Source organism: Sphaeramia orbicularis, chromosome 13, assembly GCF_902148855.1.
Source record: "Sphaeramia orbicularis chromosome 13, fSphaOr1.1, whole genome shotgun sequence".
Taxonomy (NCBI): Eukaryota; Metazoa; Chordata; class Actinopteri; order Kurtiformes; family Apogonidae; genus Sphaeramia; species Sphaeramia orbicularis.
In genome coordinates, this window is record NC_043969.1 from 43,189,024 (window position 1) to 43,213,934 (window position 24,911).

At 33.9% G+C, this 24,911-nt stretch overlaps 1 protein-coding gene across 2 annotated transcripts in view; it reads right to left on the reverse strand.

Moving 5' to 3' along the window:
- The window catches only part of treh (trehalase (brush-border membrane glycoprotein)), a 44,008-nt gene extending 19,144 nt beyond the window's left edge, over positions 1-24,864 (reverse strand). For both annotated transcript variants that reach the window (XM_030151917.1, XM_030151918.1), the window contains exons 1-11: positions 24,710-24,864; positions 20,204-20,304; positions 17,976-18,123; positions 13,765-13,852; positions 13,567-13,667; positions 13,316-13,408; positions 12,993-13,109; positions 9,374-9,496; positions 9,221-9,270; positions 4,335-4,535; positions 4,012-4,229 (exon numbers count right to left, since the gene is read on the reverse strand). In XM_030151917.1, the coding sequence (XP_030007777.1) occupies positions 4,012-4,229; positions 4,335-4,535; positions 9,221-9,270; positions 9,374-9,496; positions 12,993-13,109; positions 13,316-13,408; positions 13,567-13,667; positions 13,765-13,852; positions 17,976-18,123; positions 20,204-20,304; positions 24,710-24,843 (1,374 nt within the window). In that variant the 5' untranslated portion in view covers positions 24,844-24,864. The remainder of the gene's footprint in view (positions 1-4,011; positions 4,230-4,334; positions 4,536-9,220; positions 9,271-9,373; positions 9,497-12,992; positions 13,110-13,315; positions 13,409-13,566; positions 13,668-13,764; positions 13,853-17,975; positions 18,124-20,203; positions 20,305-24,709) is intronic.
- Between the last annotated feature and the right edge of the window lie 47 nt (positions 24,865-24,911).

The window sequence follows — 24,911 nt, forward strand, 5'->3', positions numbered from 1 at the left end:
GATCAACAGTTTCGATCAGTAGATGCTGTTGGCTGATGGTGGATGTTTGGGTCTGTATGGGTTAAAATCCTTTACAGGTCATTCATAGAAATACTTGAAAATTCTAAATTTCAACCTTAGTGTGTTATTGGAGGACCTAACAAGACTTTATTACTTTTGTCAAACTTCTAATTGTCATGTAGAAAATCAAGGTCATTGAAGTTACCATATTTGGTCCCTTGCCCATAAGTGGCAAAAAAAAAAAAAAATCCAAGTAGCATATATAAAAAATACAGGAAAAACACATGTAAGGTGAAAGGAACATGCATTTAAGAACATTAGACCAACATAAGTGCAGACCCAGACCCCTGACCACATCCACATTGTTAAACATCATTCCTTACATTAGTACCATTACTTCATGGTACCTAAGCAGTCGTTTGCATCTGTCAATGCCATTCACTGACACACTTGTAAAAAGTCACCGACTGCACACTTGCTACTTCATCATTATTATTGCTATTTTTTTGACACTTTAGTCACTTTAACAAACTTTTTTATAGTTTTGATCACTTTATTTTTCTATTGTATTTGATGCACACTGTCTTGTGCTGCTGGACACACTTGAATATCCCCCATCTTATTTTATCTTATCTTATCTTATTTCCTCTTATCTCCTGTCTCATCTTATCTCATCTTATCTTATCCTATCTCCTCTTATCTCCCCTTATCTCCTATCTGATCTTATCTTATCTTACCTTATCTCCTCTAATCTCCTATCTCATCTTATCTTATCTCCTCTTATTATCTTATCTTATCTCCTTTTATCTTATCTCCTCTTATCTCATCTCCTTTCGTTTTATATCATCTCCTCTCATCTCATCTTACCTTATCTCCTCTTATCATCTTATCTCATTTTATTTTATCTCATCTTATCTCATCTTATCTTATCTCCTGTCATCTCATCTTATCTTCTCTTATCTTACCTTATCTCCTATCTCATCTTATCTTATCTTATCTTCTCTTATCTTATCTTACCTCATTTTATTTTATCTCATCTTATCTCCTCTTATCTTATCTCATTTTATTTTCTCATCTTATCTCATTTCATTTTATCTCATCTTCTCTTCTCCTGTCTCATCTTATCTCATCTTATCTTATCTCCTGCCATCTCATCTCATCTTATCTTCTCTTATCTTACCTTATCTCATTTTATTTTATCTCATCTTATCTCCTCTTATCTTATCTCATTTTATTTTCTCATCTTATCTCATTTCATTTTATCTCATCTTCTCTTCTCCTGTCTCATCTTATCTCATCTTATCTTATCTTATCTTATCTTATCTTATCTTATCTTATCTTATCTTATCTTATCTTATCTTATAAAGCAGGTCCACTCACTGTGCATGCAGAGGTGGACCTCACAGACCCTGTAGACCACATTGGACCTGAGATTGTTTCCTCACTGTAACTGTTACTATCACTGTTTTGTAACGTCTGCGGAAATGACCAATAACAGTCACTTGCCCGATACAGGGTTAAACTTGTCTTCTGTGTTTTCATACTGTCATATTCTGTATCATCTCAGGTTCAAAACACATTATCTTTTATTAAACACATTTGAAGGGTTTAACTTTTATCAGTGTGGGTCGGGGCCTGTCATTGAGGGGTGACAGTGGGTCCTGAAGTCTGGACCAGCTGAGCTCCACTGATGTACAGTGTGTGAATGCCCCCTACTGGAGCAAAGAGGGACACGTTCATGACACATGTGACTCCCAACAAGGAGACAAAGACGAGGAGGAGGAGGAGGAGGAGGAGGGTGACAGCTCAGATACTGATGAGGATATAAAATGAATAACAATCTCTCCTCCCTCAGCAACTGTTGAGGGGTACTTCAGCAAAATATTTATAGTCGGAGCCGTTAGCGGGGCTGCTCGGCGGTTTACAGAAGGCTAGTCACACTGAGCAGCTGTGAATGGATACAGCTGTATTGACAGATATTACATCAATCATCTGCGCTCTGTGGGCCTCATCTGGATAAATACACATTTAAAGGTTCTTTGACTCAGTACAACAGCAGAACCACACAGTCAATCACCCTCTCACTAAGTCTGGGTTTCAGGTTTCAACATGATTTTGCCTAATATTCAACTGTCGACCCAAAACAGCAGAGGAGCGCAGTTAAGACATGAGACTTTTCTGCTGAAAATACTGTACGTTCCAGCAAAAATAAAGTCAGTCTGAAAGCGTGTTAATGTGATGGAGTCAGTAACTGGAGAACTGTCTGAGAAGAACGTTTTCTTTGTTGTTTTTTTCCAAATGAAACTCATACAAGTAGTGTTTATAGAAAGTATTATGTATTTTATAAAAAAGCATTATTGCATGTTTATGTATTTAAGCTACAATTAGGCCTTATATAAAAACATATCGCATAACAAGTTGAGAATATGTGTAATATCCACTACATTTTGCTGCATTTTTAATGAGTTCTTACATATTGTCCCAAAATGGACACCTTCATCTGTACACACTATATTTTTTACAATTAAGCTGAAGCTAATTTAACCCTGTAAAGCCTGAACCATTAAATTATTGACAGAAAATTCCATTTCTTTGAAACTGGAGTCTTTATTGGTCCTTCTGAAGAACCGAAAAAAAAAAAACATTCTTTCAAATTTCAATTTCCATGTATGAGTTTCAGGTTTGTATCATATTTGATACATTAGGCCTCAATTCTCAAATATTAGTATTTTTGAACAAAAAAAAACTATAATATAACACAAACATGTCTAACAAATTGGTAATTCCTTTTTAAAATTGTCAGAGTTCTTCCTCCTTCCTCATTATTGACAGTCTTGTAGTGTCACTGGAAAGGCCTCTGGTGAACGAATTCCTCCTCCTGGTGGATTATCTGTGTATTGCATGTATCTAATTGTATACATCAGGTTTTTCAAGAAAAAAATATCACACTGATCATGTAGAGGGCTTCAAAAGTCATGTACCAAATATGATACGTTTGGTGTTACAGGGTTAATGGTCGGTGTCATAATCTATGCTAATCTTAGTCTAAAACACTACATAAAAGGAGAAAGATCATGTTTTTAATCACATTTATCATGTAAATAAAAGCAGCCTCAGTGATATTTATTATACAAATACACCTACATTTAATGATTCCATGTCAAAAGTTGTGCTTTTTATATTTATCTATAAATAAAGGCAATTTCAGTGATATGCCTCCAATAAATACTGCCAAATTCAATGACTCTATGTTAAAACAAGTAGTTTTAATCATATTTATCTTATAAATAAAGGCAGCCTCTGTGGTTTTTAGTGCACAAATGCACCCATCTTCAATAAATAAATTAGCTTTTTAGCATATTTATCTTATAAATGGATCTGCAATTGATTGTATTTATCTTATAAGCACAGCCAGTTTCAGTGATTCCATGTCAAAAATCTCAGCCTTTTCTCGTATCTGTCTTATAAATGCATCCAAAATCAGTGACTATGTGGTAAAATATCTGTATTTTATTGTATTTACCTTATAAATAGACATATTTAGTGACTCCAAGTCAAAAATCTCAGCCTTTTCTCATATTTATCTTAAAAATGCATCCAAAATCAGTCACTATGTGGTAAAATATCTGCATTTGATTGTAATCATCTTATAAATACAGCCAGTTTCAGTGACTCCAGGTCAAAAATCTCAGCCTTTTCTCATATTTATCTTACAAATGCATCCAGTTTGAGTAACTCTGTGTGAAAAATCGACCTGGAAACACTCTTTTATGTTTTTATTTTAGCAGTATTGACTACAGCGCTGATCTTTCCCAAATGGACCTTATTCAAAATGTATGTGCTGGAGCTCATGTTCTGTAATAACTGCTGTAATTCACTGCACATGTTTCAGATGCATCATACACTGCGTTCAGGCAGGCTGTTAGTGCATAATGAAGTGAATCTGTGATCCCAGTGGGTTTTTTTGTTAATATATAGTGTGTTGTTGCAAATCCTCCCATGTGGACTAACCTTTAGATACTGCACTGCCTTCTCTGCCATCTCAGGCTGAGAATAACACGCTGCCCAAACAGGTGCCAGGTTGGAGGGGTAAAATTCCAAGTGTTTGGAGTGCGTCATCAGGCTGTAGTCGAACCAGGCCCCCCTCTCAGCGTCCCACAGCATCGCCTCCATCGCCTCCAGTCTGCGCTCGGCAGCCTGGTCGTACAGTGCAGCTGAGTCACCATCACCTGTCAGAAAGAGGCACATCACCGTTACATAACACCAGTTAGGAGCTAAAAGCACCAGCACCAACTTAGATCCAAGGTCGGGGAGGGGGGGGCTCGCATTCTCACCCAGGATGCGGTGAAATGAAGCGAGCGTTTTCTCGTTGCGGCACAGCAGGGCGTTGAGGTCAGCGGGCAGGATTTGGCTGGTTCGGGTGTCTCTGAGGACGCCGCTGTTGTGGCCGTCACTGTTTATGAACCAACGGGATGAGAAGTCCCAGCCAGACTCTGCACCGGCCTTCAGATCCATCCACAACTGCTCCTTAGAACCTGAGGGGGAACGATGGATGACATGAGAAAATACAGTGTTTGGACACCCCATAATACTCTATGTGGACAAAAGTATTGGGACATGTTGAATTCAGGTGTTTCTTTTCTAACGGGGGTCTGGGATACAAAACAATGATGTCAGAATATAGTTCTATATTGGGATAAATATCATATTGATTATTAATATTGATGTTTTTATCTCAAATCTTACAGCTGTAGTCATGATGCGTCCCAATATTTATGTCCATATAGTTTATAAACATCAATATTTCCTTACAGTTTAATTCCTTAATGAGATGTAAAAAAAAAAAAAAAAAAGTAGATGGTTAGTTGTGGTAGAAAATGATTATTTACAGTCAGAGCAGGAAAAATATTTTAGAAATTTAGAGGTAGAACATTTAAAATCACAGTCATGGACAAAACAAAACAAAACAAAACAATACAGTAGCCTTCAATGGTCGGGTTGATTAATTAGTGACTTTATTTTACATATCGTTAGCCTCATAGCATAACTGACTAACTAATACACTATATGGACAAAAGTATTGGGACACGTTGAATTCAGGTGTTTCTTTTCTAACAAAACAATAATGACAAATGTCATAATATAGTTTTATATTGGGATAAATATCATTGCATTGGTTAGTTTGGCTTAAATTATTTATCTTTATTTCCAAAATGCATCAGAGATGGTTTTTACTTCATTTCTCTCAATGTTGATTTTTTTATATGCATGACTATGATTTGAAATGTTCTGCCTCTAAATTTCTAAAAATACTTTTCGCGCTCTGATGAGCACAAATCTCTCATTAAACTTCAAAGAAATATTGATGTTGATACACTATATAGCCAAAAGTATGTGGACACGTTGAATTCAGGTGTTTCTTTTCTAACAGGCACCTGGGTTACAAAACAATAATGTCAGAATATAGTTTTATTTTGGGATAAATATCATATTGATTATCAAGATCGATGTTTTTATCTCAAATCTTACAGCTGTAGACATGATGTGTCCCAATATTTTTGTCCATTTAGTTTATAAACATCAATATTTCCTTAAAATTTAATTCCTCAGTGAGATGTAAAAAACAAAAAAAAAAAAAGAGAAAGTAGATGGTTAGTTACGGTAGAAAATGATTATTTACAGTCAGGGTATGAAAAATATTTTAGAAATTAGAGGTAGAACATTTAAAATCATAGTCATGGATAAAAAAAAGAAAAAACAGTACAGTAGCTTTCAATGGTTGTGTTGATTAATTAGTTTGTAGATTACATATTAGTTTATTTGACATATCGTTAGCCTCATAGCATAATTGCCGTAGTCATACACTATATAGACAAAAGTATGTGGACAAGTTGAATTCAGGTGTTTCTTTTCTAACACAACAATAACGACAAATGTCATAATATAGTTTTATGTTGTGATAAATATCATTGCATTGGTTAGTTTGAAGTTTAAATTATTATCTTTGCTTCCAAAATGCCTCAGAGATGGTTTTGACTTAATTTCTCTCAACATTGATTTTTTTTTTTTAACATGACTATGATTTGAAATGATCTGCTTCTAAATTTCTAAAATATTTTTCGTGCTCTGACGAAGAAAAATCTCTCATTAAACTTTAAGGAAATATTGATGTTCATAAACTATGTGGACAAAAATATTGGGACACATCATGTCTACAGCTGTAAGATGTCCTGTTCATAATGATTTGAGATTTTAAAAAATGTTAATATTGATAATAAATATGATATTTATCACGATATATAAAACTATATTCTGACATTTGTCATGATTGTTTTGTTTCACAGACCCCTGTTAGAAAAGAAACACCTGAATTCAACATGTCCCAATACTTTTGTCCATATAGTGTATGACACGACCATGTTTTTTTTTTATCATTATGACTCTGATTTTAAATATTCTTCCTCTAAATTTCTAAAATATTTTTCCTGCTCTGACTGTAAATAGCAATTTTCTACCACAACTAACCATCTACTTTCTTCACATCTCACTGAGGAAGAAAAATCTCCCATTAAACTTTAAGGAAATATTGATGTTTATACACTATATGGACAAAAATATTGGGACACATCATGTCTACAGCTGTAAAATATCCTGTTCACAATAATTTCAGATATAAACATGTATCTAGAAGCAGCTTCTCTTCCACTGAGGACACTTACAACAGTAGTGGAGACCCCACCCATTCAACCCACTGGCTGATTGACCCCCCCTCGAACAGGAGGCAGTGGATCATTAAGACCAGAACAACAAGGAAAACACAGCTTCTACCCAGAGGCAGGAACACTTATGAACTGTGCTACACCGCTGTGGTCCAAACACTGCTCTGATCTGTTTGATGCTGCTGTCTTTTTCTTTTCATTGCTTTCATTTCATCAGTTTCTCACTTTGTACAGTTGTTTATTACTCATGTATTGTTACTTATATATACACTGTTCTAAGCTTAGCTGTTGTAGCATTAACGTTGATCTTATTCATTCAGGCAAAAACCAGCCCACCAAAGGGTCCAATCCAGCCCATGGGAGGAATGTGTAAGTGCAAAAATTAACCTGAAGATATTAAAGGTGAAGGATGTTGAACTGGTTTGAGCTCATGTTCTACATACCAATTAATATAATATCAAGTAAAATAATAATAGCATAATAACCTATAAATAATGACTCCAAATTTTCTTCTTGGTTTAATCCAAAAAAATATTACATTATGCCTATAAATAATGGAAACTCCATATTTTCCCTGTTTTACTGCAAAACATAACATTAAATTATGAAAATATTTACATTAACAAACTATCCTTTAACAATAAAATGTGAATAACCTGAACAAATACGAACAACTTAAAATGTCGAAAGAAAATTAAGTACATTTTTAAGAGTATAATGCCTGTTATTAAATGTTTTGTGCACTTGTTGATCCACTGTGATCTGAAAGTTCTTAATGTACATGAGTAAGTGATAAACTGAGGCATAATAGTGTTAAAATTGCACATATTTTTCTTTAGAAATTTCAGGTTAGTCACATTTTCTGTGAAAGGACGGTTAGTAAATTTGAACATTTTCATGATGTACTGTTACTTTTTTTTGCACTAAAAACAAAGAGAAATTTGGAGTTGCCTATAGGTTATTATGCTATTTTTTTCCACTGTCCAGTTGGTAGTGTATGTGGCCCCTGAACTAAAGGGTCATGGGGGGTTTACACCTATTCCATCTGAAACTGGGTGAAGGCAGGGTTATGTTATGTTATGTTATGTTATACTATGCTGTTATGTTATGTTATGTTATGTTATACTATGCTGTTATGTTATGTTATGTTATGCTATGCTATGCTATGCTATGCTATGTTATGTTATGTTATGCTATGTTATGTTATGCTATGTTATACTATGCTGTTATGTTATGTTATGCTATACTATGCTGTTATGTTATGTTATGTTATGCTATGTTATGTTATGTTATGTTATGCTATGCTATACAATGCTGTTATGTTATGTTATGTTATACTATGCTGTTATGTTATGTTATGTTATGTTATGCTATGCTATGCTATGTTATGTTATGCTATGTTATGTTATGTTATGCTATGTTATGTTATGTTATGTTATGCTATACTATGCTGTTATGTTATGTTATGCTATACTATGCTGTTATGTTATGTTATGTTATGCTATACTATGCTGTTATGTTATGTTATGTTATGTTATGCTATGCTATGCTATGCTATGTTATGTTATGTTATGCCAAAATAAGTTATGCTGTGTTATGCTATGCTATGTTATGTAACCCTAACCCAGGACATGTCACCAGCTCATCACAACACTGACATATTAGCTGCAGATAATTTAGACTGACCTGGACCTTCTTACATTGAGGTTAATCACTGTACAAGGTCAAATTTGGTAGTTAAAATATATAATTTGCATATTAACAAAAGGAGGAATTAGCATGTTAAAACATACTAAGATGTAGCAGTTAAAACTAATTAACATTGATAATGAACTTGAATTAGCATGTTAAAAGTCTAGCTTTAGCTTACAGAAATAACAATGAACAGGTTAAGAAAAACTAAAACAGACATTAGTGAAACTCAAGTACTTAAAATTAAATTTGCATGTTAGGGAAAAATAGCATTAGCATGTAGCAAAACTAAAATTCAGTAGTCAAAAATAGGTAAAGAATAGAGTCAACTATAATGTCTGTTTTATTTAGGATTTTATAATATTTAATATGTTTGCCACATTATGCAGCAGAATGAATTGGTAATCCTTAAGGACAAAAAATAACTGAATGAATTGATGTTTGGCTTCTGGTTAAAACATGATGAACTGATAGAATTTTAGTACAAAGTGTTCAACCTTTCAGACAACAACAGTGTTTTCTCCTCAAACTACTTTTCTCATTATATGCAGTCAAACTGTTGAGCAGCCAGTTGAAGAATGTATGTGTTCAATATTAAATATTCATTACTACAAAGTACTGAGGTATTTTCAGAACTAATTTGTTTTGCACAGATGATCCTTGAAGCATTTACTACTGTACATTAATTCAGAGCAGGATGCCCCGCAGCTGTATCCCTTTTTTTTACTTTTTTTCCCCCATGACCGCAGCAGGGTAATGTTTCCCCTGCTCATACAGTTGGATTTATGGAGCCACCAAAAAGTCATTACCATCAGTAAGTCCTTCAGCTAATTCCAGATCATCTGTGTACGACTCAGGCCTAGAAGAGAACAAATGACACGCTCACTGTAGCCAGTTTAATTTTATCCTCCACGTTTCCTAAATATGTCTCTATTATTCATTGGGTTGAGTTTCGGACGTACCTGGGTAACCCCACCTGCACGTCAAAGTTGTTCAGTACATGCTCTGTCCCATTTACCCTCAAAACCACTGAGCGGTTCTGCATCCAGAACTGGTATTCACGCTGCAGAGCAGGTAAAGCTGCTCTGAAACATGACGGAAAAAACAGAAACGGTCACTTCAAACTCTGCAATTCAGATTAGTTTAACATAAACACCAAACATGAGGATTAGTTTGTTATAAGGGATGGTGGGAGGAAGTAGAAGGAGCAATTTCGGAAAAACTGCAATTAGCATCTGAGAAAAAACAAAAACTTCTTTAATGCTTAAAAAAAAAAAAACGGCATGTTAGGAAAGAACTAGAAACATCATGTTAAGAAAGACTGGAAACAGCATGTTAGAAAAGTTAAAACTAGAATCAGTATGTGAAGAACTAGAGTTAGCATGTGGCTAAGCCCTAGCATTAGCATGTTATGAACCCCAGACACAACACATCAGAAAATGTTAAAATTCAGTTGTTAAAAGGACAATTAGTACGTTAATTCTAGTAAGTAGTTATATAATTAGTTAGCATGTTATAAAACAACAGAATTAATTAAAATTTCGTAATTAAAACTGCAAAAATTAGCATTAGCAACTTAGGAAATCTAAATTTAGCTTAGTCAAAAAAGCTACAAATGACATATTTAGAAAACCAGGAAAGAGTAGTTAAAACTAGAATTAATATGTTAATGAAGAATAGTATTTGCATGTAACAGAATTCTAAATATCAAGTATTTAGTCAAATTTCGTATTACAACTCATTAGCATGTCAGGAAAGCTAGAGTTTAAATGTTTGACAAAAATCTAATAAACATGTGAATAAAACTGTAAAATGTATTTGTTGAAACTAGAATTAATATGATAGGAAAATAAAAATGTAGTAATTAAACTAATTAGTTAACACTAAAATTTAATATTTAAAAGTAATTAGCATGTTAAACTTACAAGTAATAAGTAGCTAACAAAGGATGAAAACTACAATTTAGTAGCTAAAAATAGAATTACCATGTTGGAAAACTCTAAAAGTTTAGTGTTTAAAATCTAATTAGGATTTTAGGCAAAACTTGTATTAACATGTTATAAAATTTAGATATAAGATGTAAGAATAATAAGCAGATTTGGAAAAACTAAAATTTGAATTCTAGAAAAAAACTAAAATTTTAAGGAAGAATCGTATTAGCATGTAACAAAACTCTAAAACTTTGTAGTTAAAACTCGAATTAGGAGAACTAACTTAGTTTTTCAACTCATTAGCATGTCAGGGAAACTAGAATTTACATGTTAAACAAAAAAGTATTTAATATGTGAATAAAATTGTAAAATGTATTTGTTGAAACTAGAATTAGTATGCTAGGGGACAAAAATCTAGTAATTAAACTAATTAAAGACAAAAATTTAGTATTTAAAAGTAATTAGCATGTTAAACTTACAAGTAATAAGTGGCTAACATAGGATGAAAACTAGAATTCAGTACAGGTGTATTCAGATCCAGTCCTTCAGGTTGGGTATCCTGCATGTTTTCCATATTTCCCTCCTCCATCACATCTGGAAGTCATTACATTGTTATCAGACTTCTGCAGAGTTTGATAATGAGCTGATCATTAACTGAACAAGAGGGAAATATCTAAAACATGCAGGATACCGGCCCTCGAGGACCGCATTTGAATACCCCTGATTTAGTCGATAAAAGTAGAACTGCCATGTTAGAAAACTGTGAAATGTAGTGTTTAAAAACTAGTTAGGACTTCAGCCAAACTTGTGTTAACAGTTAAGAATGTAAACATATCACACAAAGAAAACGGCGAATGAAGTGGGTGGATCTTGTTTCTATGTCTGTTGACATTTTGTTGCTATGATTTTATTTTATTGTATATAAAGGTGTGATGTTATTTTTTCTATTGTATGTAATGTACAAGTGTCGATGACCTGGTTTAAACAGAGGAGCACTGGGGTTTGTTTAATCCTCTTGTTAGCTGTGAGAATTGTTTGTCTGTGTTTGATTCAAAAATTTAACCTCCTAAGACCCAGCTATGGGTTTTCTGTCCACACTCATAGACAAGAGTTTCACAACTTTATACAAAAAAAAAAAAAAAGAAAGAAACAAAAACTGTCCACCACAAAGGACATTCCATAAAAATTGTAAAAACTGCATCTGAAAAAACTGTTGCATCATGATGTTTCCAATATAGACACTTATTTAATAAAAAACAAAAAAAACTTGTACTTTACTGACATCTCCTGGGTCTTAGGAGGTTACATATGTATGTGTTTTGTACTTAACTAAAATATTCATTCATTCATGATATAATAACCTTTGAATTTACTCTGATCAGTGAATTAAATACAGGAAAATGCATGATTTTCACTGAAAAATGCAGAGGATAATATGACAGTAAATCAGGAGAGAAAAGTTTCAATAGAGAAAAATTCATTCTGACGTTACCAATGTAGTAGTAGGTCTTTTAACCCATAAAGACCAAACATTCATTGGCAACCAAAACTATCTAGTCATGTAAAATGTTTAATACCTGTTGATCCATTAATCCTTTCAATACATGTAAATAATTGGTGTAAAATGCAGTTTATCATCTTTTCATGGTCATCAGATATGACCCATTTGGATGTTCAGAGGCTCCCTAGTTACCATGGAAACACCGTCATCTTCTACAATATCAATTCACCGGTAAAACCCATGGAGTTGGATCAATGACAGTGGATGGAGACACTTGTTTTAAGTTTAGTGAATGATAGATTTTACAGAAAAAGTCATATTATTTTCAGTTTTGTCCACTTCTGATATAATAACCCTCAATTTTAATCTGAGCTTTAATGAACATTTACATGATCAATGAATTAAATATGAGAGGAAAAAAAAGATTTTTACTGAAAACCCCCCAAAATACAGAAGATAATATTTCAATAAATGCTGATAAATCAATTTAAAAAAAAAAAAAAGGTTCAATACAGAGAAAAATTAATCTTGGAATGGCCACAAAAGTAGCACTGGGCCTTTATGGGTGAGGATAACCTTGGTATTTTTTGACTGATTATTTATGTACTGTATATTGTTTTCTTAATGGACAATATTTATAGAATTTAGTTCTTTAATTAAATGTTATATTTAATCTAGTTTGACTTGAAGATTCAATATTGCCATATGTTCAGTTTGGTAATGCTTTATATTAAGGTGGTGCTAAATAAATAATAAGGCTGATGTTCAATTATTGATAAAATTGCTGAAAAAGTGGAAAAAAGTTGTGGAAAAAAAAAGAAAAAATATGTAGAAATTTTCAAAACACAATAATTAGCTTAGGAAAATATCAAATTGCTTTTTTTTCTATAAAGTAACTCTCTGTTGTCCATGAGTTAAGGCTGATATATGTTTTTAAAAGTGACAGTGACCTTGAAACCGGATCATAAGAGGACATTTGTACCAGAAGACGCTGAGACACGAGGACATAAATGCCGCTGATCAGAGACATAATAAAACACTCTGAGGGTCTGACGTCTAATACGACTTGCACTTATTCTGTAAAAGCCACGAGGCCGCTGAAGAATGATAATGTGTCTGGCAGGACGTCAGCTCGGGCCTAAATATCACCTGAGGAAGTCTTTATCCTTGGTTGCTTGATAGTAGCTCTCCACCATTAGGCTGAGGAATGGAGGCTGGCTGCGCCTTTCATAGTAAATCCGCCCACCATTTGGAACAAAGCCATATCTGTAGGAAAGTGAAAGTCTTTTATTCTTCAAATCTCCAAATCCCCTGGAGAGCTCCATTTCCAAAGCGTACTGCTTGGCTTGCTAAATGACTTATTATTCAAAATGAGTCTGTGGATCGACCCGCGGCGAACTGATGGACTTTTTTTTTTTTTTTTGTGCTTTTTTCCCAGCGTTATGAGGGATGAAAGGTGTTTGAAGGGGTACCTGTTGACGAGGTGGAGGAAGTTTTGGATCATCCCATGGGCTGTGTCTGTCATCTCCGACAGCAGGAGCCCGTTGATGACCCAGTAGGAGTCCCTGTCGGACACACAGAGGCTCACGTCACCCACATGGAGCCCGGTCGGGGGCCCCCCCAGCAGAGGACGCCCCTGGCTGAGCCGAGCTCTGATCTGGCATCAGTGTGACCGGGCCAGGCTGTGGGAGCTCAGACAGACAGCTCAGACACAGTAACTCACCAATAGTAGAGCTCCCTGAAGCGCCCCCCAGGCACGATGACAGGATGTGGAGTGTATATCTGCGAGTAGAGCTCCGGGTGATCTTTAACACCGGCACCAATCTGAAGCAAAAGTCATTATTAATTTAGAAATATTCAGACTCATTAGAGCGTAAATGCACCTACTGCTGCAGAACTGAGTGAACCTTATTAAAATCACCTTTTTGCCCAGTAACTTCCACAGATGATGGATCTTTTCAGCCCAGGTTTGGAGTTGTTGGTCTTTGATTTTTCCCAAAAATTGTGGCCTGAAAGAAAATATACATGATCTCAGCGCTACATTTTTTTTTTTTTTTTTTTTTCTTTAACCCTTAGAACAGTGTTTTTCAACCTTGGGGTCTGGACCCCACGTGGGGTTGCCTGAAATTTCTAGTAGTTGATAAAAATAATTTTTAAAAAATACTAATAAAAAGTATACGATGAGTTGAGAGAGACAATCACAGACAAACTGTGAAGCTGAAACTGAAGCACTGTGGTTCTGTTTATCTGTCAAATGTTCATTGTGGTCGGTTTCAGATGCTGCAGCTCTTTCATAATTCATAGTTTGAGTTCTTGTTTGTTCAGTATTAATTGTCAGCCTTGGAAATCCAAGCCGGACTGACTGTACATATCCTGACCAAGGAAAATAAAATTCTCACTTTGTGCAGTAATCTACACCTGGCTTTACTGCCTCCGTCCATAATAATATACATTATATAGACTAAATGTTGTCTAAAATTAACGTTTATTTGCAACATAGTATAGCAGACTATTACATGATCGAAAACAAATTCAATTTAGCTAAAAAAAACAAAAAAGTTTCCGTTTTTAAGGTCTGGGGTCACCATAAATTTGTGACGTTAAAATTGGGTCACGAGCCAAAAAAGGTTGGGAACCACTGCCTTAGAGGTCCGCAGTCACGGCCCTGTGACTGAATCACATAACATTTTCAACACGTCGTAGCGTTGGAAGTCAGTCACGTAGACCTCATGGGACAAGTGCATTCAGAAACACTCTCCCACTTTTTATTTGATGTTGACAGAGCAAATACAACCACAGATATGACGGTTTGAAACCAGAGCAAAGAAACATGAATAAAAGTATGAAAATGAGGTGGGGCGGGTGTGTAGAAGACAATGATGTAATATCGACCGATAAAGTAATAAATTTGCTGTTTTTAAAAATGTAATAGGCCAGTAACGTAATAAAAGTCTTGAACCGATAACATAATAACTTTTGGCCAATAATGTAATGACTTATTACGGTATTGTCCTGGTAAAAAAAAAAAATTCTTTGTGAATTAATTACTGGGCCAATAACGTAATAATATATTAATATGACTGTATTTAAGTTACATTTATTAGATATAACCGTGATAAAATATCTTTCTCTCGGCTTCTACAGGACGCTATATTTCTTACCATATCTTCGTAATTTTTTGTACTTTTTCAAAACGGAAAAAAAATGAGAAAACTGGAGAAAACACCTGTGTAAAGATATGCTTTTATGTCAAGTATTTGAGTATAGTTTTAATTTATTACAATTTTAATGTTATATACCTAATATTTGGAGCCAATATTCACTTTTAGAGTCTTTGAAAATGTTCATCAAGCATCTTTGTGTTATTTATGCAATACATTATATACATTTTTCAAATTGGATTTTAAATTTTTTGTGTTTTTTTTGGCCTTTTATGTTTATGTAGTACAACCATGGTGATAATTATCATGATAATATCAAGAGCCGAGTAAACTGAGCAAAACAAAATAAAATAACATGAAATAAATAAAACACGTTGAATAAAAAAAACAAAAGACAACATGAACAAAATACCATAAACAACAGCACAAATAACACCAGCAATAAATCCACACATGCTCTACACATTTCCACCATTACTGCAGCCTGTCGTCATAGAGATGCAATATTACTTCACACACCAGTAAACCATAACATTACACCCCTGAACAGATGAAGTGGTAATGATACTGATTATTTTATTGTATTGCCACATGTCAGTAGGTTGGATAAATGAGGCTGCAAGTAAATGTTTAACCCTGAAGGGGATGAGATGGAAACAGGAAGTAGGGGAAATAAAGTAGAATGTACCCACTGAAGACCAGGAAGACCCAACAAGACCTGCAGTTATGGAGATTACAATTAGAATGAAAGATTATTAGCACAAATTAATGTGAGAAAACACTAAAACTTTAAACTACAACTAGCATGTTACAAAACCTAGAATTAGCATGCTTGGAAAAATTACAGTTAGCATATTAGCATGAAACACCAGAATTAACGTATGAGAAAACACTAAATAAACTAGAAGCACTTGGAGAGCGCAGACCTCCGCCAAGGCTGATCAGTGGCCACCCCCCGTGGGCCCCCCCACCCCCGATCACCACCAAAATGTAATCATTTCTTCCTTATCCCATTTCCAACAAACCCTGAAAATTTCATCCAAATCTGTCCATAACTTTTTGAGTTATACTAACGCACACTAACGGACAGACAAACAAACAGACAAACAAACAAACAAACCCTGGCAAAAACATAACCTCCTTGGCGGAGGTAATTAGCAATTAAAATCACAATTAGCATATTAAAAAAAACTAAACTTTAGTGTGTTAGGAAATCTAGATTAAGAATCCAGAAATTAGCCATTTAAATCCCAATTAGCATGTTAGAAAAACTAAAATTAGCTTGTTTGGGAAAACTAATTAGCATATTAGTATGAAACACCAGAATTAATGAATTAGAAAACACAAAAAAATAGCCATTTAAATCCCAATTAGCATGTTACGAAATCTAGAATTCAGTGTGTTAGGAAATCTCAATTAAGAATTTATAAATTAATAACAATTAGCAGGTTACAAAAACTAGAATTAGCATGTTTGGGAAACAAATTAATTAGCATGTTAGCTTGAAACACCAGAATTAACATATGAGAAAACACTAAAAAAAAATAGCCATTTAAATCCCAATTAGCATGTTACAAAAACTAAAATTAGCATGTTTGGGAAAATTAATTAGCATGTTAGCATGAAACACCAGAATTAATGAATGAGAAAACACTAAAAATTAACCATGTAAATCCCAAGTAGAAGCACTCGGAGAGCGCAGACCTCCGCCAAGGCTGATCAGTGGCCCCCCCCGTGGGCCCCCCCACCCCCGATCACCACCAAAATTTAATCATTTCTTCCTCATCCCATTTCCAACAAACCCTGAAAATTTCATCCAAATCTGTCCATAACTTTTTGAGTTATGTTGCACACTAATGGACAGACAAACAAACAAACAAACAAACAAACAAACCCTCGCAAAAACATAACCTCCTTGGCGGAGGTAATTAACATGTTACAAAAACTAAAATTCAGTGTGTTAGGAAATATTGATTAAGAATTTATAAATTAATTACAATTAGCATGTTACAAAAACTAGAATTAGCATGTTTGGGAAAATCGATTAGTATGTTAGTTTGAAACACCAGAATTAACATATGAGAAAACACAAAAAAATTGCCATTTAAATCCCAATTAGCATGTTACAAAAACTAGAATTCAATGTGTTAGGAAATCTCAATTAAGAATTTATAAATTAATCCCAATTAGCATGTTACAAAAACTAGAATTAGCACGTTTGGGAAAATTAATTAGCATGTTAGCTTGAAACACCAGAATTAACATATGAGAAAACACTAAAAATTTGCCATTTAAATCCCAATTAGCATGTTACAAAAACTAAAATTAGCATGTTTGGAAAAATAATTAGCATGTTAGCATGAAACACCAGAACTAACATATGAGAAAACACTAAAAAATTTAGCCATTTAAATCCCAATTAGCATGTTACAAAAACTAAAATTCAGTGTGTTAGGAAATCTCGATTAAGAATGTAGAAATAAATTAGAATTAGCATGTTACAAAAACTAGAATTAGCATGTTTGGGAAAATTAATTAGCACGTTAGTATGAAACACCAGAATTAATGAATGAGAAAACACAAAAAAAAATTAGCCATTTAAATCCAATTAGCATGCTATAAAAACTAAAATTAGCATGTTTGGAAAAATAATTAGCACATTAGCATGAAACACCAGAATAAACAAAATTAAAATTAGCATGTTTGCGAAAATTAATTAGCATGTTAGCATGAAACACCAGAACTAACATATGAGAAAACACTAAAAATTTAGCATTTTAAATCCCAACTAGCATGTTACAAAAACTAATATTAGGATGTTTGGGGAAGTTAATTAGCATGTTAGTATAAAACACCATAATTAATGAATGAGAAAACAGTAAAAATTTGAGATTAAAACGACAATTAGCATATTACAAAACTAGATTTAGTGCATTTGTAAATGTTGAGTTAGCATGTGGAAATAACTCACTTGTCATGCCAGTCCGGTGGCGTCCACGGCTCGAACTCTGTCCCTGGTTTGTCAAAGTACAGACTGAGGAAGTGTCGCAGGTTTTCAGACGAGACGGTCATGTTTGGTGATTGACTGGAAAGGTTGTGGAAGGCTGATAAAACCACATCTTCAGGAAGAGAACAGATGAACAACAGAAGAACATGAACGACTGGGAAACAAGAAACTCAAATATTCAGGTACACAAAACATATAAAGTTTGAACAAACATCAAGATGTCAGACAGAAAAAGCATTTGAACAAATAAATAAAAAAATTAAAAAAAAAACCATAGATTTAAAGACACAAGGCAGAATAGACAAATAATAGTATATAAAAAAACAATATATCTAACACAAATAAATAAATAAATACATCCGAGAGTTCAGTCTATTTTAAAGAATTCTTTATAAATAGTCAAGGTGCTAGTGCTTTTTTTTTTGTTAAAGATAAATTCTAAAGATTTAATTTATTTTTCAAATTCCATCAGGAAGATTGTAAGATTTGGGTGTGTTTTGGTATATTTATTTTTGTGTATATGAAATTTTCCAAATAAAATGATCAAATTTACAACAAATTCTAATTTCCGAATGTCGTGTTCAAAATATGTAATTACATTTTGAGATGTTATAGTTATTTTTTCATTACTTTTAGATATGATGATATATTTTTCCATTTTAGACCAGAAGTTAGAAGAGTGTTTGGCATCGATCCAGCTGATGTCAGTATATCAATTTCCTCCATATATGTGCCGAGTTTGAAGCAAACGGTCATCAGATATGACCCACTTGGATGTTCAGAGGCTCCGTAGTTACCATGGAAACACCGTCATCTTCTACACCACTGATTCACCAGTAAAACCCATGGAGTTGGATCAATGACAGTGGATGGACACACTTGTTTTTCTATTCAGTTTGCAATGTCTTAGCTGAAAAAAGTCACGTTTTCTTCATTTTTCTCTGTTTTGATATAATTAACTTTGAATTTACTCAGTTTTCATGAACATCTATAACACAGGTGTCAAACATGAGGCCGAGGGGCCAAATCTGGCCCACCAAAGGTTCCATTCCGGCCCACAGGATGAAAGTGCAAAAATTAACCTTAACAGTCCAGGTTGTCCAAATCACTTTGGTTCAGGTTCCACATACAGACCAATGTGATCTACAGTAAAAATAACAACACAATAACCCATAAATAATGACAACGACAAATTTTCTTTGTGAAAAATTCTGTGGAAAAAAATTGAAGTGAAAAAAACAACATTACACTGTGAAAATATTTATACCTACAAAACTATTCTTTCACAATAAAATACAAATAAATACATAAATAAAAATGATGAAAAACCAGAAATGTGCAATTTTAACCATATTCTGCCTGTTACTAAAAGTTTTGTGCATTTATGGATCCACTGTGATCTGTAGTTGTGTTAATAATAAGAGATGGAATATTGTAGAAATTGTTCAAATTTTAGTTCCAAACTCCAAAATTTTAACAATATTCTGCCTGTTACCAAATGTTTATGGAACATTGTGTGTAATGTACATGTATAAATAATAAGTTGAGGCATAATATTGTTAAAATTGCACTAATTTTTCAAATGAAATTTGTTTTTTCAGGTTATTCACATTTTTTTTGTAAAATGTAAATATTTTCTAAATTTATTAATTTATTTTTTGTAATAAAACAAAAAGAAAAACTTGGATTTGTCATTATTTATAGGTTATTAAGTCATTATTTTACTGGTCTGGCCCGCTTGAGATCAAATTGGGCTAAATATGGCCCCTGAACCAAAATGAGTTTGACACCCCTGATCTATATGATCTGGGAATTAAATATAGGAAAATACATGATTTACGCCAAAAAATGCCAAATAAAGACGATAATAAAAAAAATAAAAAAAATTGGTGATAAATCAATTAAGATAGAAATGAGAAACAAAACAGCAGCACTGGGTCTTTATGGGTTAATGCAACACATCAAAACACCTTCTTTGTATTTTATTATTATTTTTTTATTTGTTTATTTTTTTCTCTCTTTCAATCTAACTTTTTGAATTTAAGGCAGCACTCTTTGTTAGTTTGGGGTGGGATTTTCCTTTTCTTTTTGTATGTTTTTTGTCATTTGTTCTTTCTAAAATCTGAAAAAACAACAAAAAGATTTTTATTTTGTTTTATTTTTTATTTTCTAAAACACTTCCTTTGACTTACCAGGATGTGCCTTCAGCTTCATGTCAACAAAGTACTTGTCATCATCGAACAGTTTCGCTGTTTGGACCTGATGTAAGACGGGCCCGCTGCAGTAAATTTCACTGGAATGAAGTCAGAGATTGTAAATTATTAAACATGCAATAAGTAATAAAACCATATCAGCGTCTCAGACTGTGCAAAGGTCCAGTTTAATACAAACTTCAAAAGGATAATAAGAGGAAAGTGAATTCTGCTGATGGAGGTGGATTCAGGACAGAAGACTGTTGGTGTACATGTAGATACATATACTTTAATTTCCAAGTTTAGGATCAATTAAGTACATCTAGCTATTTATATGTTCAAATATTAAGTTTACGTTGCAGTGTTTTGTTCTGGGATTTGATCATATTTAAGTTAATGACAAGAAAAAAAAGCCTTTAACTCAACGTAAAGGACTGTTTTTAGTGAAAGTCCTGAAAAATCACTCCATTGTTTCTCTTCAGCTCCTCTACAGCAGCAACATTAAGGTTCCCATTAGCATTGAAATGTAGTTAGCTTAACATTGTAAAGACTCCTCCCTTTTTGACTGTCCCCCCACCTCATCTGTCAGCCCCTGTGACCGCGAAACACCTGAAAAACAGGTCAACACTGGTGTCATAATTTGTCACACTGACCCCAATTTGACCTTGAAAATGAAGGTCAAGGCCCAAAGAACTTGTCCGAGATCTTCCCAAATTGCACCGAAATACAAACATAGTTAATAAATAAAATAATAATAATAAATAAAATAATAATAATATATTAAAACATTTAAAAAATACAAATATGAAGGAAATTGGCTGATTTGCTGAAGTATAATCACGTTCATGCTGACAAACAGACGGACAGTTTAGGGTACGACAATACCAAGTAGCTAAAAATACAAAACACGTTAAACTTCACTTTAATCTGAATCCTCCATATCGTCACCCTCCTAAAATAAGTGCCTTTTTTTTTTTTTATAAATCACCTCCTTATAATACTGCCCACCTCTGGTAAAATTGCCTAAATTCTCAGATGAAAAGATTTATGGAATTTTACCCCATAAGATAATTGTCTACGTCAAAAGTGGGACTTAGGCATGGTTACATTTTTTTGTTTCCTGCAAAACCTGAAAAAGTGACTTATTAAACAGTTCATTTAGGAAGGTGACGATATTGAACCTTTAAATAAAAAACACCAGGAAAAATAACAGAACATAATAAAATATACTTACAATCAAAATATACTTCACAATCTAAGATGTACTCCGTAGATAGGCCTTTTATTTATTATTATGATCATTATTATTTCTCTTTATTTAGGCGGGACAGTGCACATTAATGAACATATTTATACATTTCATTTCAGTATAAACATGTGAATATGCTGGAGTTAGCGTCATTGCTAATTGTCATCCGTAGTCCCTACTTAATAAATAACAGTGATTCTACGCTACAATATCCTGTTTGTCTTCATTAACCCTCCGGTATCCGGGTGCACCTTTTAGGCACACTTTGGACTTCGTGTTAAAAAACTTCATATTATTTTTCACAATTCAAATAAGGTAAGAATTCAAAAGTTGTTTATTTTTGCACGATCTTTTAAATTTCAGCCACCAACTAAAATGTGCACATTGTAAACAAAAGAAAATTACAAGACTAGCATCTATCTCCCAACTGTGCGTAAAACGCGCTATTTCTTCCATTTGATCTGTATGATTAGGGCTGAGCTTGAGTTACAAAAATAAAATCAAATTAGAGCAGAAAAATAAATCAATATATATTTAATAGTTTGATTTATAGGTGTGCATTTTATGCACACTTGGTGACAGATGCTAGTATTTTTGAACATTTGACCTAGTGCCAAAAATAATAATGCAAATTAACCAATGTTGGAGTTAATCATTGACATATGCCAGGATGAAAAACATCAAATAATATGTGATCCACTTTTTATGATCCACTTTTTAGCATTTTGAAAAAAAATAATTTTGTGTTTTTTGCATGGAAAATGGTTTGTTTACATTACAAACAGCATTTAAAGGGTTAAAAAATGTGACAATTATTGAGTATTTGGTATTTTTATTTACGGCTCAAGTTGATGAAATAGAAAAAAGTGTAAAAGAATTAAAAACAAACTGTATGAAATTTTTCTTGACATTATTCCACAAGTGTGCCAAAAAGGCACATTTGGTGCTTAGTAAGGGCCTTGGTGGATGGGATACTGGAGGGTTAAATACACACATAACTGCATTTCAATATCACACAAATTAAGCACTACTGAGAATTTTCATCAGGGTTCCTACAGGTTTCTAAAATTACATTTAAGACTTTTTTTTTTTTAAAGACCTTTTTAAGAATACTAAAAACAGAATTTAATCCACATTGCACAGCCATTCTAGCAAAAAATTTGAGAGTCCTAGAATTCAGGAAAATATATTTATTCAGTTCAACTTGATTCCCGCTGTGACGAATCATTTCTTACTGAGGGCTGAAACGTTGGTGATAAATTGGTTCCCAATTCCAGGGTTTGTACACATTTTCAAGGTGAAATTGACACACTTTTAAGGGTAATTTTTTTTTTTTTTTTAATTTTTCCAGCAAACACCTTAAAAAATACACATGTACAGGAATACATCTACTCATGATTTTTCCCTTTTATCCCAATCATGTACATTGTATTATGCTATAAGCATCTAAAACTATACTGAACAAAAATATAAATGCCACACTTTTGTTTTTGCTCCCATTTTTCATGAGCTGAACTCAAAGATCTAAAACTTTTTCTGTGTACACACAAGGTTTATTTCTCTCAAATATTGCTCACAAATCTGTTTAAATTTGTGTTAGTGAACACTTCTTCTTTGCTGAGATAATCCATCCACCTCACAGGTGTGGCATATCAAGATGCTGATTAGACAGCAGGATTTTTGCACAGGTGTGCCTTAGGCTGGCCACAATAAAAGGCCACTCCAAAATGTGCAGTTTTATCACACAGCACAATACCACAGATGTCACAAGTTTTGAGGGAATATGCACTGGTCATGCTGACTTCAGGAATCTCCAGCAGAGCTTTTGTCTGTGAATTGAATGTTCATTTCTCTACCATAAGCCATCTCCAAAGCTGTTTCAGAGAATTCATGAAGAAGACTGTGCGAGGAAAATGGTGGTCACACCAAATACTGACTGGTTTTCTGACCCCCCTGGACCACCCAGTACAGTAAAACTGCACATTTTAGAGTGGCCTTTTATTGTGGCCAGCCTAAGTCACACCTGTGCAATAATCCTGTTGTCTAATCAGCATCTTGATATGCCACACCTGTGAGGTGGATGGATTATCTCAGCAAAGGACAAAGGAGAAGTGCTCACTAACACAGATTTGGACAAATTTATGAACAATATTTGAGAGAAATAGGCCTTTTGTGTACATAGAAAAAGTTTAAGATCTTTGCGTTCAGCTCATGAAAAATGGGAGCAAAAACAAAAGTGGTGCGTTTATATTTTTGTTCAGTGTATGTTCATAATAGCAAAAAGTTTACAAATTAAAGGAGAACACAAAGTTTTTTCCAAAAAAAGGGAAGCCACTTAGTGTTCTTCAGACACACACAGAGATAAAGATTAAGATAAAAATGTACCCGAGAACACCTGAGAATTTACTTTTTTGACAGGAAAGTTTTGTCAAAATGTATCACCTCTCTAAGTAGCTTTGGTTATAATTGCAAGCACTTAAACTGAAATTCAAGCACTTTCCAAGGATTTCCAGCACCCGTATGAACCCTGTAATTTAATATAAATTGTCAGATTGGAACTGGTGGAACTGAGTCGACAAATGTTACTTTCTTTGCAGCTTGGACATTTAACAGAAACATTTAAACACAATAAAGCAAACACATTTATGACAACATAATTAAGACCTACTGTATCAAATTTAATTCCTTTTAAAGACTTTTTAAAAAGGTATTAAATGCAGATTTGTAATACAAGACATCTTAAGACCCCGGAGGAACCCTTTTTAATGGTACTGAAATATGAAAGAACGTTTTTGTAAAAAGCTACTAGTAACAAATGCAGTAAAAGGGCTTTCTTCTGAAATACAGTACAAATATTAAGACATTGTGAGGCGTCTGAGTGTCCAAAAAAAGTGCTATACAAGTGTGACGTATTATTATTACTACATCACACTTGTATGGTGCTTTTTTGGACACTCAAAGACGCTTCACAAAAAGAACACAGAGGAGCAGTGATCTGAAGTTCTGTAAGTAATGTCAAAGGGAAATCCTGCAGATGAACTCAGTATTTGGTTCCATTCCAGCTCTGGCAGGTCAACATGTTTATTTAAAGCAGATGACATTTAAAAAAAAACAAAAAAAACAGATTTAACATTTTGGTGTAAAATTGAAACTGAAACATTAGACAAATGTTCTGTTTGTCTTGTTTACAGACTAAACCCTGCGGTGGTGACAGTGGTCAGAGTCCACCAGCAGGAGCCTGGGTTCTGTTTCCTCACCTGTCACACGGCGGTGGAACAGCAGAGTTTACACATGTGAGTAGAAGTGTTAAAGACAGACTAAACACCCCGACGTCCTGCATCCTGGTCTGGAACCTCAGAACTGAACAGTCTGGGCAGCGTCTCCAGGTCATAGTTTACAGGAAACCGGATCAGGCCTGGACCGAAGGCGGCTCCGTACTGCCACCTGGCTGTGACTGGG